Source organism: Aquarana catesbeiana, linkage group LG12, assembly GCF_042186555.1.
Source record: "Aquarana catesbeiana isolate 2022-GZ linkage group LG12, ASM4218655v1, whole genome shotgun sequence".
NCBI lineage: Eukaryota > Metazoa > Chordata > Amphibia > Anura > Ranidae > Aquarana > Aquarana catesbeiana.
This window is the reverse complement of record NC_133335.1, coordinates 17,103,067-17,121,843: the sequence shown is the minus strand read 5'-3', so window position 1 is coordinate 17,121,843 and position 18,777 is coordinate 17,103,067. Positions and strand designations below refer to the sequence as shown.

General features: G+C 43.7%; 1 protein-coding gene across 1 annotated transcript in view; it reads left to right on the top strand.

Annotated features, from left to right (window-relative positions):
- The first annotated feature begins 1,000 nt into the window (after nt 1–1,000).
- Nucleotides 1,001–18,777, top strand: part of PTPN1 (protein tyrosine phosphatase non-receptor type 1) — a 118,044-nt gene continuing 100,267 nt past the window's right edge. The window contains exon 1 of the mRNA XM_073607264.1: nt 1,001–1,165. Within this exon, the coding sequence (XP_073463365.1) occupies nt 1,103–1,165 (63 nt within the window). The 5' untranslated portion in view covers nt 1,001–1,102. The remainder of the gene's footprint in view (nt 1,166–18,777) is intronic.

Sequence of the window (18,777 nt, the reverse complement as noted above, 5' to 3'; positions counted from 1 at the left end):
ATTGGTATATTTTACTTTGTATTATACTGGGAAATGGGAGAAATATTACCTCACATTATACTGGGAAATGGCAGAAATGTTACCTCATACTATACTGGGAAATGGGAGATTTTTTTAACCTCACATTATACTGGGAAATGGGAGAAATATGACCTCATATTACACTGGGAAATGGGAGAAATTTGACCTCACAATATACTGAGAAATGGAAGGAATTTAGCCTCACAATATACTGAGAAATATGAGAAAATATACCTGATATTATACTGGGAAATAGGAGAAATTTTACCTCACATTATCCTCTGAAATGGGAAAAATGTGACCTCACAATATACTGGGAAATGGGAGAAATTTTACCTCATGATATACTGGGAAATTGTACCTTGTATTGGACCGGGAAATTGGAGTAAATCCACGAAAAGGGAGAAGAAAATTCACCTCACAATTACAATAAAATATCAGAAAAAATACCTCACATTATACTGGGAAATGGTGGAAATTTTACCTCACATTATACTGGGAAATGGGGGAAATTTTACCTCACATTATACTGGGAAATGGGGGAAATTTTACCTCACAGAATTCAAATAATTAAAAAAAAACCTCATAAAATATGAAGAGAAAAAACATTTAAATGAACCCCTAAATATTTATTGGTACCTACAAGAAGACTTACATCGTAAATTATATAAAACAAATATAGATGCTGAAGAACATTTGACATGATATACATGCATCTCCTAACAAACTCTATGTGACAGACATACCGGCATATCCCCACCATGAGGCGCTGCACACAGAAGTTATAAGCAGTGACGTCATGCCCTAAAGACAGACAAGCAGAGCAATGTTGTGAATGAAGTGAGGAGATTTGTATGGGTCACGTGACATCAGCATGTCTCTGTACACACACTACTTCCAATCAGACTCTGGTTGCGTTCCAGCGTGGATACTTCCGGGTTCGTCCCCGCCCACCCGGGCGATGGTTGGCCCGGGAGACGGAAGTGACTGTGGGGTGGGAGTGCGCCCTTCCGGCTGCGTGCACAGTGGAGTAAGGCCGGAGCGGGAGGAGGAGGGAGCGGAGACGCGGCGGCGGCCCGACATGGACATAGAGAGGGAGTTCCGGGAGGCCGACATCAACAGCGGCTGGGGCTCCCTATACCAGGTGAGCGCGGGGGAGGGGCCTAAACCCAAGGGGGAGGAGCCATGTGACCTGCAGGGAGGTCCCTGCTGTGCTCTTATCTCATGAGGGGCCCTTCAGTGACAACCAACACTGATTACATGTGTGCTGACTGTGTGCCCCTCTGAACTAGAGTCCTCCACTCACATCTCCATCCTGTACACTGACATCATTATACTGTACACTGACATCTCCATCATTATACTGTATGACACTGAAATCTCCATCATCATACTGTACACTGACATCTCTATTTATACTGTACACTGTATGACACTGACATCTCCATCATTATACTGTACACTGTATGACACTGACATCTCATCATTATATTGTACATTGTATGACACTGACATCTCCATCATTATACTGTATGACACCTCTATTTATACTGTACACTGTATGACACTGACATCTCCATCATTATATTATACACTGTATGACACTGACATCACCATCATAGCGTACATTCTATGCCACTGACATCTCCATCATTATACTGTATGACACTGACATCTCCATCATTATACTGTACACTGTATGACACTGACACCTCATCATTTATATTGTACATTGTATGACACTGACATCTCCATCATCATACTGTACACTGACATCTCTATTTATACTGTACACTGTATGACACTGACATCTCCATCATTATACTGTATGACACTGACATCTCTATTTATACTGTACACTGTATGACACTGACATCTCCATCATTATACTGTATGACACTGACATCTCTATTTATACTGTACACTGTATGACACTGACATCTCCATCATTATACTGTATGACACTGACATCTCTATTTATACTGTACACTGTATGACACTGACATCTCCATCATTATATTATACACTGTATGACACTGACATCACCATCATAGCGTACATTCTATGCCACTGACATCTCCATCATTATACTGTACACTGTATGACACTGACATCTCCATTATTATACTGTACACTGTATGACACTGACATCTCTCTTCATACTGTACACTGTATGACACTGACATCTCCCATCACTGTACACTTTATGACACTGACATCTCCATCATTATACTGTGCAACACTGACATCTCCCTTCATTATACTGTACACTGTATGACACTGACATCTCTCATCATTACACTGTATGACACTGACATCTCTTATCATTATACTGTACACTGTATGACACTGACATCTCTCATCATTATACTGTACACTGTATGACACTGACATCTCTCATCATTATACTGTACACTGTATGACACTGACATCTCCATCATCATACTGTACACTGACATCTCTATTTATACTGTACACTGTATGACACTGACATCTCTATACTGTACACTGTATGACACTGACATCTCATCATTATACTGTACACTGTATGACACTGACATCTCATCATTATATTGTACATTGTATGACACTGACATCTCCATTATTATACTGTGCACTGTATGACACTGACATCTCCATCATTATACTGTATGACACTGACATCTCTATTTATACTGTACACTGTATGACACTGACATCACCATCATAGCGTACATTCTATGCCACTGACATCTCCATCATTATACTGTATAACACTGACATCTCCCTCCATTATACGGTACACTGTATGACACTGACATCTCCATTATTATACTGTACACTGTATGACACTGACATCTCTTATCATTATACTGTACACTGTATGACACTGACATCTCCATCATTATATTATACACTGTATGACACTGACATCACCATCATAGCGTACATTCTATGCCACTGACATCTCCATCATTATACTGTATGACACTGACATCTCCATCATTATACTGTACACTGTATGACACTGACACCTCATCATTTATATTGTACATTGTATGACACTGACATCTCCATCATCATACTGTACACTGACATCTCTATTTATACTGTACACTGTATGACACTGACATCTCCATCATTATACTGTATGACACTGACATCTCTATTTATACTGTACACTGTATGACACTGACATCTCCATCATTATACTGTATGACACTGACATCTCTATTTATACTGTACACTGTATGACACTGACATCTCCATCATTATACTGTATGACACTGACATCTCTATTTATACTGTACACTGTATGACACTGACATCTCCATCATTATATTATACACTGTATGACACTGACATCACCATCATAGCGTACATTCTATGCCACTGACATCTCCATCATTATACTGTACACTGTATGACACTGACATCTCCATTATTATACTGTACACTGTATGACACTGACATCTCTCTTCATACTGTACACTGTATGACACTGACATCTCCCATCACTGTACACTTTATGACACTGACATCTCCATCATTATACTGTGCAACACTGACATCTCCCTTCATTATACTGTACACTGTATGACACTGACATCTCTCATCATTACACTGTATGACACTGACATCTCTTATCATTATACTGTACACTGTATGACACTGACATCTCTCATCATTATACTGTACACTGTATGACACTGACATCTCTCATCATTATACTGTACACTGTATGACACTGACATCTCCATCATCATACTGTACACTGACATCTCTATTTATACTGTACACTGTATGACACTGACATCTCTATACTGTACACTGTATGACACTGACATCTCATCATTATACTGTACACTGTATGACACTGACATCTCATCATTATATTGTACATTGTATGACACTGACATCTCCATTATTATACTGTGCACTGTATGACACTGACATCTCCATCATTATACTGTATGACACTGACATCTCTATTTATACTGTACACTGTATGACACTGACATCACCATCATAGCGTACATTCTATGCCACTGACATCTCCATCATTATACTGTATAACACTGACATCTCCCTCCATTATACGGTACACTGTATGACACTGACATCTCCATTATTATACTGTACACTGTATGACACTGACATCTCTTATCATTATACTGTACACTGTATGACACTGACATCTCTCATCATTATACTGTACACTGTATGACACTGACATCTCTCATCATTATACTGTACACTGTATGACACTGACATCTCTCATCATTATACTGTACACTGTATGACACTGACATCTCTATCATTATACTGTACATTGTTTGACACTGACATCTCCATCATTATACTGTACACTGTATGACACTGACATCTCCATCATTATACTGTACACTATATGACACTGACATCTCCATCATTATACTGTACACTGTATGACACTGACATCTCCATCATTATACTGTACACTGTATGACACTGACATCTCTCATTATACTGTACACTGTATGACACTGACATCTCCATCATTATACTGTACACTGTATGACACTGACATCTCCATCATTATATTGTACACTGTATGACACTGACATCTCTTATCATTATACTGTACACTGTATGACACTGACATCTCGATCATTATACTGTACACTGACATCTTCATCATTATACTGTACACTGTATGACACTGACATCTCCCCTCCTTATACTGTTCACTGTATGACACTGACATCTCTCATTATACTGTACATTGTATGACACTGACATCTCTCATCATTATACTGTACACTGACATCTCCATCATTATACGGTACACTGTATGACACTGACATCTCCATCATTATATTATACACTGTATGACACTGACACCTCATCATTTATATTGTACATTGTATGACACTGACATCTCCATCATCATACTGTACACTGACATCTCTATTTATACGGTACACTGTATGACACTGACATCTCTATTTATACTGTACACTGTATGACACTGACATCTCCATCATTATACTGTACACTGTATGACACTGACATCTCTATCATTATACTGTACACTGTATGACACTGACATCTCCATCATTATACTGTATGACACTGACATCTCCATCATTACACTGTACACTGTATGACACTGACATCTCCATCATTATACTGTACACTGTATGACACTGACATCTCCATCATTATACTGTACACTGTATGACACTGACATCTCCATCATTATACTGTACACTGTATGACACTGACATCTCCATCATTATACTGTACACTGTATGACACTGACATCTCCATCATTATACGGTGCACTGTATGACACTGACATCTCCATCATTATACTGTACACTGTATGACACTGACATCTCCATCATTATATTATACACTGTATGACACTGACATCTCCATCATTATATTATACACTGTATGACACTGACATCTCCATCATTATATTATACACTGTATGACACTGACATCTCCATCATTATATTATACACTGTATGACACTGACATCTCTCATCATTATACTGTACACTGTATGACACTGACATCTCCATCATTATACCGTACACTGTATGACACTGACATCTCCATCATTATACGGTACACTGTATGACACTGACATCTCCATCATTATACTGTACACTGTATAACACTGACATCACTGTTTATTATGTACATTTGAATAGTATATATTGAGCTGCTGCCAGTCCTCCTCATATATCGGGGTCTACTGATTGGTCTTATAGCCAATCGCTCCCCTTATCTCATCACCCACCGTGCCTGACACCCTTCTTCTGTCACCACCTACAAAAAGTTCAGCACCCTTCTGCTACCCAGAACTATTCCTACTTCCTCCTCCTATTTCAGCACCCAGCATTTCAGCTTGCATCAGGACAGCAGACTCCCTTCCCTCAGCAGTATTTGCACCTACTGTTTCCCTTTTTTTGACCCCCAATGTTCCTGCAGGCCCCCCCGCTTTTTTTTTTCTCAACCACTGTGCCTTCAGCCTCCCTTCTCTTAGAAATGTGTAACACTTTGCCGGTGTGTGGAGTATCGTAGAATGCAGAGGTCAGGACTGTTTTAATTCACAGTGCAGAGGTCAGGACTCAGTGCTGGAGTCAGAATTATCATAGAATGCAAAGGTCAGGAGTATGTACCTCCCAGTGCAGGCGTTAGGAGTAACATGAGTTCAAGAGTTCATGAGTATGTAATGCACAGTGCAGAGGTCAGGAGTATATAATGCACAGTGCAGAGGTCAGGAGTATGTAATGCACAGTGCAGAGGTCAGGAGTATGTAATGCACAGTGCAGAGGTCAGGAGTATGTAATGCTCAGTGCAGAGGTCAGGAGTATGTAATGCACAGTGCAGAGGTCAGGAGTATGTAATGCACAGTGCAGAGGTCAGGAGTATGTAATGCACAGTGCAGAGGTCAGGAGTATGTAATGCACAGTGCAGAGGTCAGGAGTATGTAATGGACAGTGCAGAGGTCAGGAGTATGTAATGGACAGTGCAGAGGTCAGGAGTATGTAATGGACAGTGCAGAGGTCAGGAGTATGTAATGGACAGTGCAGAGGTCAGGAGTATGTAATGGACAGTGCAGAGGTCAGGAGTATGTAATGGACAGTGCAGAGGTCAGGAGTATGTAATGGACAGTGCAGAGGTCAGGAGTATGTAATGCACAGTGCAGAGGTCAAGAGTATGTAATGGACAGTGCAGAGGTCAGGAGTATGTAATGCACAGTGCAGAGGTCAGGAGTATGTAATGGACAGTGCAGAGGTCAGGAGTATGTAATGGACAGTGCAGAGGTCAGGAGTATGTAATGGACAGTGCAGAGGTCAGGAGTATGTAATGGACAGTGCAGAGGTCAGGAGTATGTAATGGACAGTGCAGAGGTCAGGAGTATGTAATGGACAGTGCAGAGGTCAGGAGTATGTAATGGACAGTGCAGAGGTCAGGAGTATGTAATGGACAGTGCAGAGGTCAGGAGTATGTAATGGACAGTCCAGAGGTCAGGCGTATGTAATGGACAGTGCAGAGGTCAGGCGTATGTAATGGACAGTGCAGAGGTCAGGAGTATGTAATGGACAGCGCAGAGGTCAGGAGTATGTAATGGACAGTCCAGAGGTCAGGCGTATGTAATGGACAGTGCAGAGGTCAGGAGTATGTAATGGACAGCGCAGAGGTCAGGAGTATGTAATGGACAGTCCAGAGGTCAGGCATATGTAATGGACAGTGCAGAGGTCAGGCGTATGTAATGGACAGTGCAGAGGTCAGGAGTATGTAATGGACAGCGCAGAGGTCAGGAGTATGTAATGCTCAGTGCAGAGGTCAGGAGTATGTAATGCTCAGTGCAGAGGTCAGGAGTATGTAATGGACAGTGCAGAGGTCAGGAGTATGTAATGGACAGTGCAGAGGTCAGGAGTATGTATTATTATTATTATTATTATTCAGGATTTATATAGCGCCAACAGTTTACGCAGCGCTTTACAATATAAAAGGGAGACAATACAGTTATAATATAATACAATACAATAGGATTAAGAGGGCCCTGCTCAGAAGAGCTTACAATCCAATAGGGTGGGGCAGGTGGTACAAAAGGTTGTAACTGTGGGGAATGAGCTGGTGGAAGTGGTAGGAGATTAGTTGGAGACGTGATAGGCTTTCCTGAAGAGATGAGTTTTCAGGGATTGCCTGAAGGTAGCAAGAGTAGGGGATAGCCGGATAGATGGAGGTAGCGAGTTCCAGAGGATGGGAGAGGCTCTGGAGAAATCCTGGAGACGAGCATGGGAGGAGGAGATGAGAGAGCTTGAAAGCAGGAGGTCTTGAGAAGAGCGGAGAGAACGATTTGGGTGATATTTGGAGACAAGATTAGTGATGTAGCTTGGGGCAGAGTTGTGAATGGCTTTGTATGTTGTGGTTAGAATTTTGAATTTAATTCGCTGGGTGATTGGGAGCCAGTGTAGGGATTGAAGTAGAGGGTTGGCAGACACTGAGCGGTTGGTAAGGTGGATAAGTCTGGCAGCAGCATTCATGATAGACTGAAGAAGGGATAGCCTATGGAGAGGTAGGCCAATGAGAAGGGAGTTGCAATAGTCAAGGCGAGAGATAACAAGGGAGTGAATGAGGAGCTTGGTGGTTTCATTTGTTAAAAAAGGGCAAATTTTAGAGATGTTACGGAGGTGAATTCTACAAACTTTTGACAATGATTGGATTTGAGGCTGAAATGACAAGTCGGAGTCTAGGATTACACCTAGTACCCTGGCGTGAGGGGAGGGACTGATGGTTGCATTGTTGATTTTGATGGAAAAGTCATGGAGGGGGGCACGGGCGGGGGGGAATATTATTAGCTCAGTTTTAGAGAGATTTAGTTTAAGGAAGTGGTGCGACATCCATGCTGATATGTCAGTTAGTAAGTTAGTAATGCGAGAGGAGACTGAAGGAGTGAGGTGAGGAGTAGACAGATAGATTTGGGTGTCATCAGCGTATAAGTGGTATTGGAAGCCGTGGGCAGTTATTAGGTGACCAAGGGAGGTGGTGTAGATAGAGAAGAGAAGGGGTCCAAGAACCGAGCCTTGGGGGACCCCCACAGAAAGGGGCAATGGAGAGGAGGAGACAGAGTTGTAGGTGACACTGAAGGAGCGCTGTGATAAATAGCCAGAGAACCAGGATAGAGCAGAATCTCGGAGAAGATTGTAATGGATTGTAATGGACAGTGCAGAGGTCAGGAGTATGTAATGGACAGTGCAGAGGTCAGGAGTATGTAATGGACAGTGCAGAGGTCAGGAGTATGTAATGGACAGTGCAGAGGTCAGGAGTATGTAATGGACAGTGCAGAGGTCAGGAGTATGTAATGGACAGCGCAGAGGTCAGGAGTATGTAATTCACAGTGCAGAGGTCAGGAGTATGTAATAGACAGTGCAGAGGTCAGGAGTATGTAATGGACAGTGCAGAGGTCAGGAGTATGTAATGGACAGTGCAGAGGTCAGGAGTATGTAATGGACAGTGCAGAGGTCAGGAGTATGTAATGGACAGTGCAGAGGTCAGGAGTATGTAATGGACAGTGCAGAGGTCAGGAGTATGTAATGGACAGTGCAGAGGTCAGGAGTATGTAATGGACAGTGCAGAGGTCAGGAGTATGTAATGGACAGCGCAGAGGTCAGGAGTATGTAATTCACAGTGCAGAGGTCAGGAGTATGTAATAGACAGTGCAGAGGTCAGGAGTATGTAATGGACAGTGCAGAGGTCTGGAGTATGTAATTCACAGTGCAGAGGTCAGGAGTATGTAATGCACAGTGCAGAGGTCAGGAGTATGTAACTCACATTGCGGGAGTTAGGAGCAATGTAGAACACAGAGGTCAGGAGTGTGTAACACACAGGACAGGAGTTAGGATTAACATAGAATACAATGGTCAGGAGTATGTAACTCAGTGCAGTAATCAGTAGTTCCCCAGGCAAAAATACCCTCAAGCTTTAATTTCCCATAGCACATGTTCCTCTTCCGCTGAAAACTTCACTTACCATTCTTCAGATGTAGCGGTATCCAGCAGTGTGACGGAAGTCTTATCAGGTCTGTTTTTGGATTTGTTATATGACATGTCAGAGTTGATGAGAAGTCTAGGACTTCCCTTGACTCTTCAGTGGCTATTGCAGTTCTGATCTAAGAGGCAGCGGGTAGGGTCTAGAGCTACCCACTACATGGCTGTGATTCCCCGTTGCTCCTCTCCTGACAGCCGCATTACGTGTTGAGAGGAGGAGGAGCTGGGCCAGCACAAATGCTTATTAGACCTCCCAGAAGAGGAGAGGGCTATGATCTGTAAGGTTGAAGGGGGCTATGGTAGAGAATTGAATTTTTCTGAAGTAGTCAAATTTTCTAGGAATTTTAAAAGCATGTCACACCAGGGGCATGCAGTCGGTGAAGTAGAGTAAGGCGACCGGGCACTCCATCCTCAACTGCAAGTGGAACTTCGGTTTGTTTTTTTTTTTGTTTTTTTATGTCCTGGGTTCAAATGCTGTAGGTGAAAATCTGGTACTGACAAGTGCCTGGGGGTCCAGTGCTGTCTTCCTGCAATTGGTTCCTCTTACAGCTGCGGGTCCCGGGTGCCGCCATCTTGGAAAGCTTGAGCTATCGCAATGCTTTCTGGTCCTGCAGCAACTTGGAACTTGTGATGTGTGCCAGGAGGCTGCAGGGGAGGGCTGGGCAAGGGACGCCATCCTCGCCTCGGTGGAAATTGCGGAAATGGAAGCGGGTATCGATAAAAAATTGGTATTTACACTCCACCCCTCCCCATAAAATACTATTCTGTAACTTATAGGCTGGGGTGAGGGAGCGACACCACTTTCTCTTTTTTGACTGATCTTCCGCTTTCATCCCTGTAATGTTGCCCTGTGTACACAGGTACCTTTACTGAGCTGGTTGCCAGGATGCTGGTGGCTGTGACACTGGGCTTCATTTATTGGTATGGTAAAGGCAACCACCAGCCTCCTAACAACCATTGATGCACAGCGTTATTAGTTTCTGTAACAGTGTCCTACCAACCGAAAATCGCTTTAACTTTTTTTTTTAGTAAATTTGCGCTTTCATCCCTATAATGTTGCCCTGTGTATACAGGCACCTTTACTGAGCTGGTTGCCAGGATGCTGGTGGCTGGGACACTTGGTTTCATTTATTGTTATGGTGCATGCCCTGCCAGATTCCTAGCAACCATTGATGCACAGAGTCATTGGTGACTGTGACAGAGTCCTAGCAACCGAAAACCACTTTCACTTTTTTGAGTGAAGTTCCACGTTCATCCCTGTAATGTTGCCCTGTGTACACAGGCACCTTTACTGAGCTCGTTGCCAGGATGCTGGTGGCTTAGATACTCTACTTCCTTTATTGTTATGGTGCAGGCACCCACCAGCTTCCTAGCAACCGTTGATGCACAGCGTTGTTGGTTTCTATGACAGCGTCCTAGCAACCGAAAACCACTTTAACTTTTTTGAGTGAATTTCCAATTTCATCCCTATAATGTTGCCCTGTGTATACAGGCACCTTTACTGAGCTCGTTGCCAGGATGCTGGTGGCTGGGACACTCGGCTTCATTTATTGTTATGGTGCACGACCCCGCCAGTTCCTAGCAACCATTGATGCATGGAGTCAGTGTCTGTGACAGAGTCCTAGCAACCAAAAACCACTTTCACTTTTTTGAGTGAAGTTCCACGTTCATCCCTGTAATGTGGCCCTGTGTACGCAGGCACCCCTACTGAGTTTGATGCCAGGATGCTGGCAGCTGGTATACTCAGCATCATTTATTGTTATGGTGCCGGCACCCACCAGTTTCCTAGCAACCATTGATGCACAGCATTTTTGTTTTCTTTGACAGCGTCCTAGCAACTGAAAACTGTTTTTTGTTTTTTTTTTAGTGGATTTCCGATTTCATTCTTGTAATGTTGCCCTGTATATACAGGCACCTTTACTGAGCTTGTTGCCAAGATGCTGATGGCTGGGACACACGGCTTCATTTATTGTTATGGTGCAGGCAACCGCCAGCTTCCTAGCAACCGTTGATGCACAGCGTCCTGGTAGTGTTCTAGCAACCGAAAAGAGAGATGACAAAAACAGGGGGTGCATATGGACTGTTCATGTGACAAAACACAGCAGGATCACCAGAAACAATCAAAAGCCGGGACAATCTCTTGCGGGGTCCCCTTTTACCAGGGTGGATTGTGGGTAGTTTGCCGCGGTAACTGGGGAATAAAAATACTGAACCCTCCCATGCTCTTAATCACAATGTTTTAAATTACGTGACAGGGTCTTTTTTATAAAGAAGTCTGTAGGCTCAGATAAGTGAAGAGATGTGATTTTTTTGTAAGCATGTTCAGTGTCTGGCCCCTGGTAGAAAAGGTTCAGATGGAGAAGTTGTCTGGTGCTTGGTTACAGCAGTTCAATTAAAGAGAAGATGAATTGGAATGGGAATTCTGGTTTGTTTTCAAACACAACTTCCAATAATACCCGGGTGTAATGTATACAGTAAAAGAAGACCGTGTTTATAAACATTGTTTATCTGTGTGTGGGAAAACTCAGCACATCTATAAATATACAATGTTACCTTTTGAGTTACCTTTTCCTGTCCTTAAACCTACAGGATCCCCGCTTGTGTGTAAACATGGCTTTGTTTACACCCAGCCTGTCTGCACTGCATAAATCAGTAGACTTAAGACAAGGTTTGGTAACAAGGATGGTATCGGGTCCCATGAGATAATGTATGTCCTGCTGTTCACTTCTGGTCAAAAATGCAGATCAACCGCAGGGTTTTACCACCCTATTACCGCTTGTGTGAGTGAGCCCTCAAAGTGGTGTGCAGCAGTTTCTATTGTAGTCCGGTTGCGTGCCGCAATGTGATCAAGCTACTAATTTACAAATCTTCATGCCTTTATTCATTTGGTGCTTAAAGAGAAGTTGCCCCCCCCCCAAAAAAAAAAAAAATTAGGGCACCTACTTGTCCAGGCATCCAGCGGTGTCCTCACCCGAGTCGATTCTTGAATCAGCTGTCTGGTGCTGGCGCTGCCATCTCGGCTAAGGGAAACTGGCAGTGTAGCCTTGCGACTTCACAGCCGGTTTCCTACTGTGCATGTGCGAATCGGGGTGGGGGGGGGGGGGACTTCCTGCTCTCTTTGCTGCTGTGAACAGAGCTGGAAGTGGGAGCGGGTACCTGTCAAAACCAGGGGGGGAGGCAGACAAGTGGAGCTTTTTCTTTTGGGTGGAGTTCTGCTTTAAAGTGATACTAAACACACACTGTTTAATTTACATTTAATTTACATTGTCTGTATATGGATGATGGCACTGTAATTATTTTAATTAAAAATATATATATATTTAAGTACTTTTTTTCCTAATCGATATGCAGCTGTCACTTGACCCAGCTCTCTCCCATCCTGTCTGCAGGAAAATATAAGCAGGAGGAGCTTCTAGTCCTCTGCTGCCGGTCACATGTTCAAAATAAAAAAGAAAACGGCCCTTGGAATACAGAGTAAAAATAAATAGTTAATATCAATAGACAGATTTAAATTGTGTATATATATATATATATATATATATATATATATTCTATAACTATTTGAATTCAAATCTTTATTATTTTTTTGCAATAACATGGTGTGGGCGGATTTCTGTCAGTCACAGGCTGTGTCTTAGAATAAGAGGGAGGTGAAGCCTCCATCAATCTAGAGGTAATATCCCGCCCCCGCCTCTTTCTTCTTCTCTCTTTTCTTCCTTTCCCGACTTATCTTGACGTGTGGAAAAATAGGAAAATGGTTATGGGCAACCTCAGGTCTTGCTCCATGTTTAAACCTCTATATCTTATGACAAAAAAAAAAAGATGACAGTTGAAATCTGATAGCGACTTTACTTAACGATCCTGCTTGTTTTCTGTTTGGATTAGATGTATATTTTCAAGAGTGATTATTTACTAAACGCATAAATTATATGTCTGACGTTTTCATTGTCTACACAATGTGGATGTAATGGCTTGTTTTTGCCTGTTTTGTGTGTCAATAAAAATTATATTTGAAGAAATATCCCACGTCACTGTGTTTAGCTAGTTAGTAGGTATGGAGGAGGAGAGAGGGAGTGGGCTGTCATTTACCACTGTGTATACGCCCACATGTGTGACTCTGTAGTCACATGGGCTGCTCAGATGTGATAGGGAGGAAATGCTCAGCATAGAAACTCACTGAAAACTGAGCATGTGCAGAGTTGTCACCACAGGTGCAAAATCCCTAGCTGCATTGGGGACATGGACAGAAGGGGGAGACAGAGAGCAGCAGGATCAACCAAGTTTTTTTTGCAGAATACAGAAAAGGAATCTCATAGTGATGGAGTGAGTATGAACAGCATGTAATAAACCATTTACTGATCATTTATTTTCATGATGTGGGTTTAGTGGGACTTTAAAGCTGTAAATAAATATATAGGAAGTGGGGAATTACCACTGGGCGCTAATCTTTGTCAGTCCCCCTGATAGGCTCAGTGATAGAGATATTCTCATTATTATATACAGCCTTCTATCAGCTCATCTCTCGCTTGGCATGGATGCCACGCCATGCATTATTCTCTGATTGGACGAGATGGAGATCGTGTTTGTCACCGCTGTGCCTCTCCATCTCATCCAGTCAGAGACTGTCTAGTATTGAAAAAAATTGAAAAGTTGAACAGTGCTTGTGCCAAGCGGGCGCCCCCCCCCCCTGTGGTTACTGTGCAGCAGACAGCGCCGATCCCTGGCAGCGACAACTACAACCATTCTCCTCCTCATTGGGGATCCCACAGGTATGGCATAGACACACTTACATCGTTCTGAGCTGGATCAATGTATCTATGCTTTAAAATCCAGACCTGGAATTCAGTTTTAGGGCTAAATGCCCATTTTTGCCGGGGCTACCGGGGAAATAACTTTTTACTTACTTTATCCCTCGCTTCTGCGGGTTCATTCTTTCATGTGACTAGTCCACCAAAGCCTCTTCTCTTCGGTGCTCTAGGCAGCGGCGCTCTGACGTCATCACGCTCAAAGCAAAGCCAGCCATCTGCCACTGTGAAAATAGAGGATCTGTGCACAGAGCACCAGAGAGAAGAGGAGAGTGCCAAATGCTTGGAGAGCGAGGGGTAAGGTAAGGGGATAGTCATTTTCTTGGTACCCTAGACCAGGGGTCTCCAGACTCTCCAAACAAAAGGGATGGAAAAGGAAGTTTTAATTATTATTGATTTTTATTTTTCCTTTTCCATGTCCTTCAATTGTACCAAGCAATCTAGTGTTAGCAGCTTTTTAATTTTATTTTTTGCATTTTATTATTTATTTACTTTGTATCTGGCGCAACAAATCTCTGTATAATAGTTCTCCAAACAAAAGGCCAGTTTATTATCCTTCAGACTTTAGAAGGGCCGCACTGTGGCCAGTAGAAAATGTTCTGGCATCAATAACAATGCCCCATCATTGGTATCGGTTGGAGGAATAGTGCCCCATCATTGGTATCAACGGGAGGAATAGTGCTCCATCATTGGTATCAACGGGAGGAATAGTGCTCCATCATTGGTGTCATTGGGAGGAATAATGCTCCATCGTTAGTGTCAGCGGGAAAAATAGTGTCTCATCATTGGTGTCAGTAGGAGGAATAGTGCTCCATCGTTGGTATCAGTGGTAGGAATAGTGCCCCATCATTGGTATCATTGGAAGGAATAGTGCTCCATCATTGGTGTCAGTGGGAGGAATAGTGCCCCATCATTGGTATCAACGGGAGGAATAGTGCCCCATCATTGGAAGGAATAGTGCTCCATCATTGGTGTCAGTGGGAGGAATAGTGCCCCAACATTGGTATCAACGGGAGGAATAGTGCCCCATCATTGGTATCAACGGGAGGAATAGTGCCCCATCATTGGAAGGAATAGTGCTCCATCATTGGTGTCAGTGGGAGGAATAGTGCCCCAACATTGGTATCAACGGGAGGAATAGTGCCCCATCATTGGTGTCAGTGGGAGGAATAGTGCTCCACCTTTGGTGTCGTAGGGGGGAGGAATAGTATTCCTCATTGGTGTCAGCGAGAAGAATAATGCCCCATCATTGGTATCAGTGGGAGGAATAGTGCTCCATCGTTGGTGTCAGCAGGAAGAATAGTGTCTCATGATTGGTATCAGTGGTAGGAATAGTGCTCCATCGTTGGTGTCGGGGGGGAATAGTACCCCTCATTGGTGTCAGCGGGAAGAATAATGCCCCATTATTGGTATCAGTGGGAGGAATAGTGCTCCATCGTTGGTGTCAGCGGGAAGAATAGTGCCCCATCATTGGTGTCATTGAGAGGAATAGTGTGCCATAGTCGGTGTCAGTGGGTGGAATAGTGCCCCAAGGGCCAGATAAAGACAAGCAAAGGGCCACATGCAGCTGTTTGCAGAATCTGGGTCACAGGAGTGCACTTTATTTCCCCTTAAACAGCACTCCCATTGCACTTTTTTTTGTCACAGCTACCAAATAGTCCCCCGTGCTTCTGGGTATTTAGTGAGCATATGACCTCCTCCCCTGATACATTACCTGAAGGCTTGGCCCCCAACACTGTCACATGACAGATGTCCAACGCCGGCCGACACCATCTATTTTGCAGTGGAAAAAAAAATGGTTCAGGGGGTGTGTTGTGGAAGTGAGTATAACTGATTCAGGTGGTGGGCTTTTGAACAAACCAATCAGGGAGAAGTGACAGGGTCTCTTTAACTCCACATCTACCAGATACAAAAATATCGATCGTATATTATCTCCTTTAAATGGGCATCATCCACCTTGTCCCAGATCTCCGCTCTCTCTCTCTGCTCTCCACTATCAGGCTTTTCTCATTGATCTCCCCCCGCCCCACCCCTCCCGGTGTCCCTCGCTCCTTTTGTCTTTCACTGTAAAATCAATTCTTTATAACTCCTAATGGACGCAGCGCTCTGCTAGGCCGCTTCTCCTGACAGCCATTCCTGATCCCCCCCCCCCCAGATACATGAGTTATGGCTTTTCCATGGAGACCTCCCATCATGGCCGTTTGGGGATCTGCAGCTTTTCTTTTCTTTTCATTATCATTCTGCCAAGCGGCAATCGTTTTGCATAAGCGATCAATAGGTGAAACTTGTATTGTCTTGGGGGGGCTGGGAATTGTTTGCAGGACCACAGGGAATACCCCTCATCTCAGCTTCATCATCTGCCTGATGCTGCCAATGGGAATACGTCTTACCGAAAATTTCCACTTGCATTTTTTCTTTGCTGAATCATACAAAATGTTGAGCCTAGAACAGTGTTTCTCAACTCCAGTCCTCAAGGCACCCCAACAGGTCATGTTTTCAGGATTTCCATTATTTTACACAAGTGATTTGATCAGTTTTACTGCCTTAGTAATTACCACAGCTATTTCATCTGAGGGAAATCCTGAAAACATGACCTGTTGGGGTGCCGTGAGGACTGGAGTTGAGAAACACTGGCCTAGAAGATATCAGTTTGAAGCTCAACTCTGAGAACATCAGACATTGGGGTTGATTTACTAAGACCGGAGAGTGCAAAATCTGCAGCTCTGCATAGAAACCATTCAGCTTCCAAGTATTATAGTAGATTTTTTTTGTCCAAACTTTGTCAAAATTTTGTCAAATTGAACAAGCTGAAGTTAGAAGCTGATTGGCTACCATGCACAGCTGTACCAGATTTTGCACTCTCCAGTTTTAGTAAATCAACCCCCATTTGTCATGTGTCTTCTTGAATCTCAGTGAGCTTTGTGTATTTCTTCCAGATCTGTGCAGTAATCCAGTGTGAGACTTCCTGTAATAAAGACCAATCACTGCTGCTCTCTCACCTTCTACAGGGTGACTGGTCTTGTCTCCGCCCCTTCCTGTATTTGCTGCCGGTGTTCTGCCGAGAAAGTTCCCCCCCGGCAGATAAGGACTCCCCTGTACTGCGCAGGCGCAGCGCTTGCGCAGTACGATCCACCGAAAATAACCGAAGCTGAACACCTGTGAGTCAGCTGTACACGGCGCCTGTAACAGGGCCCCTCGCGGGCTCGCTTCACTCGCCACGCTTCAGACACAGCCTCGCTTTGCTTGGCATAGTTTTGTTCAAACTCTATGTCCACTTGGATGGTGGGGCTCTAACCTGGACTCAGTGCGCAGGCGCTGTGTAGAGCTGACGATCAGCTGTTCAACTTCGGAGCCTTTGGGTGGCTCCATAGTCGTTCGTACTGTGCAAGTGTAGCGCATGCGCAGTACAGGGGGGTCCTTATCCGCCAGGGGAACTTTCTCGGCAAGACACCGGCAGCCTGTAGTGGGTGGAGCCTACGGGATCCCTCCCACAGCTCTGCTCTCGTCACGGTCAATGTACAACACAGTGGTGATGTCACTGCTACATTTACAAGGCAATATCTGGGCTTGCAAAGGCATGTGGCGCTCACAAAGTTGATTTATATCCTGTGTGACTATTGAGGAATATTTTAACCACTTCATGCCCGCACTATAGCCGAAAAAGACGGCTACAACATATCTCTCCGTGGACATCCTTCGGCGCACTCTGTGATCACTGTGTTCTTTGGACACAGCCGATCACAGATTGCAGTAAAAGGCCAATCACAGCGGCCCTTTACCATGTGATCACAGCTGATCACATGTAAACAAACTTGCCAGTTATCGGCATTCCTTTCCTCACGCGCTCACAGAGTGTGAGGAGAGGATAGCTGGTAACCTTCAAATGTGACGGGACATTTACACATGTGACAGACCTAGCTGGGACAGAGGCTTTTGGAGGGGACTGAATGCTAGCCTCTTGCCTACCAATTATGGGCCCTGGCATTTGGGGGAACGGTGCTCTTTTTGAGCTGTATGCCTGGGGACTCTTGAGGTGGCGTTACTTTAGATTCGGGTCCATATCCCCCCCAAGAGACACAGACTCTGGGGACCCTGTATTTGCCGTATTACAAATAGTGACTGATTCATACTGTTGGGACAGATACTGTGAGGAGATGCTGATGTCAATTCCAGCCACCTGTCTCTGTCTGCTATAATGTAAATTAGTAAAGTATGACTTGTCACAGCTTCTAAAGAGTCTTTTCATCCAGTGTGCTAATTAACCCTGCAATTGTATTGAGATGTATGATAATGTGTATTGTATAGTCGGTGAGCTAGGAGACACAAGTCTGTCCTAAAGGTCATGTCTCTGAGTCACTTAGTCTGGGTAAATGATTAGATAATTAGCTCATGTTAATTAGGTGTCTGCTTACAGGTTT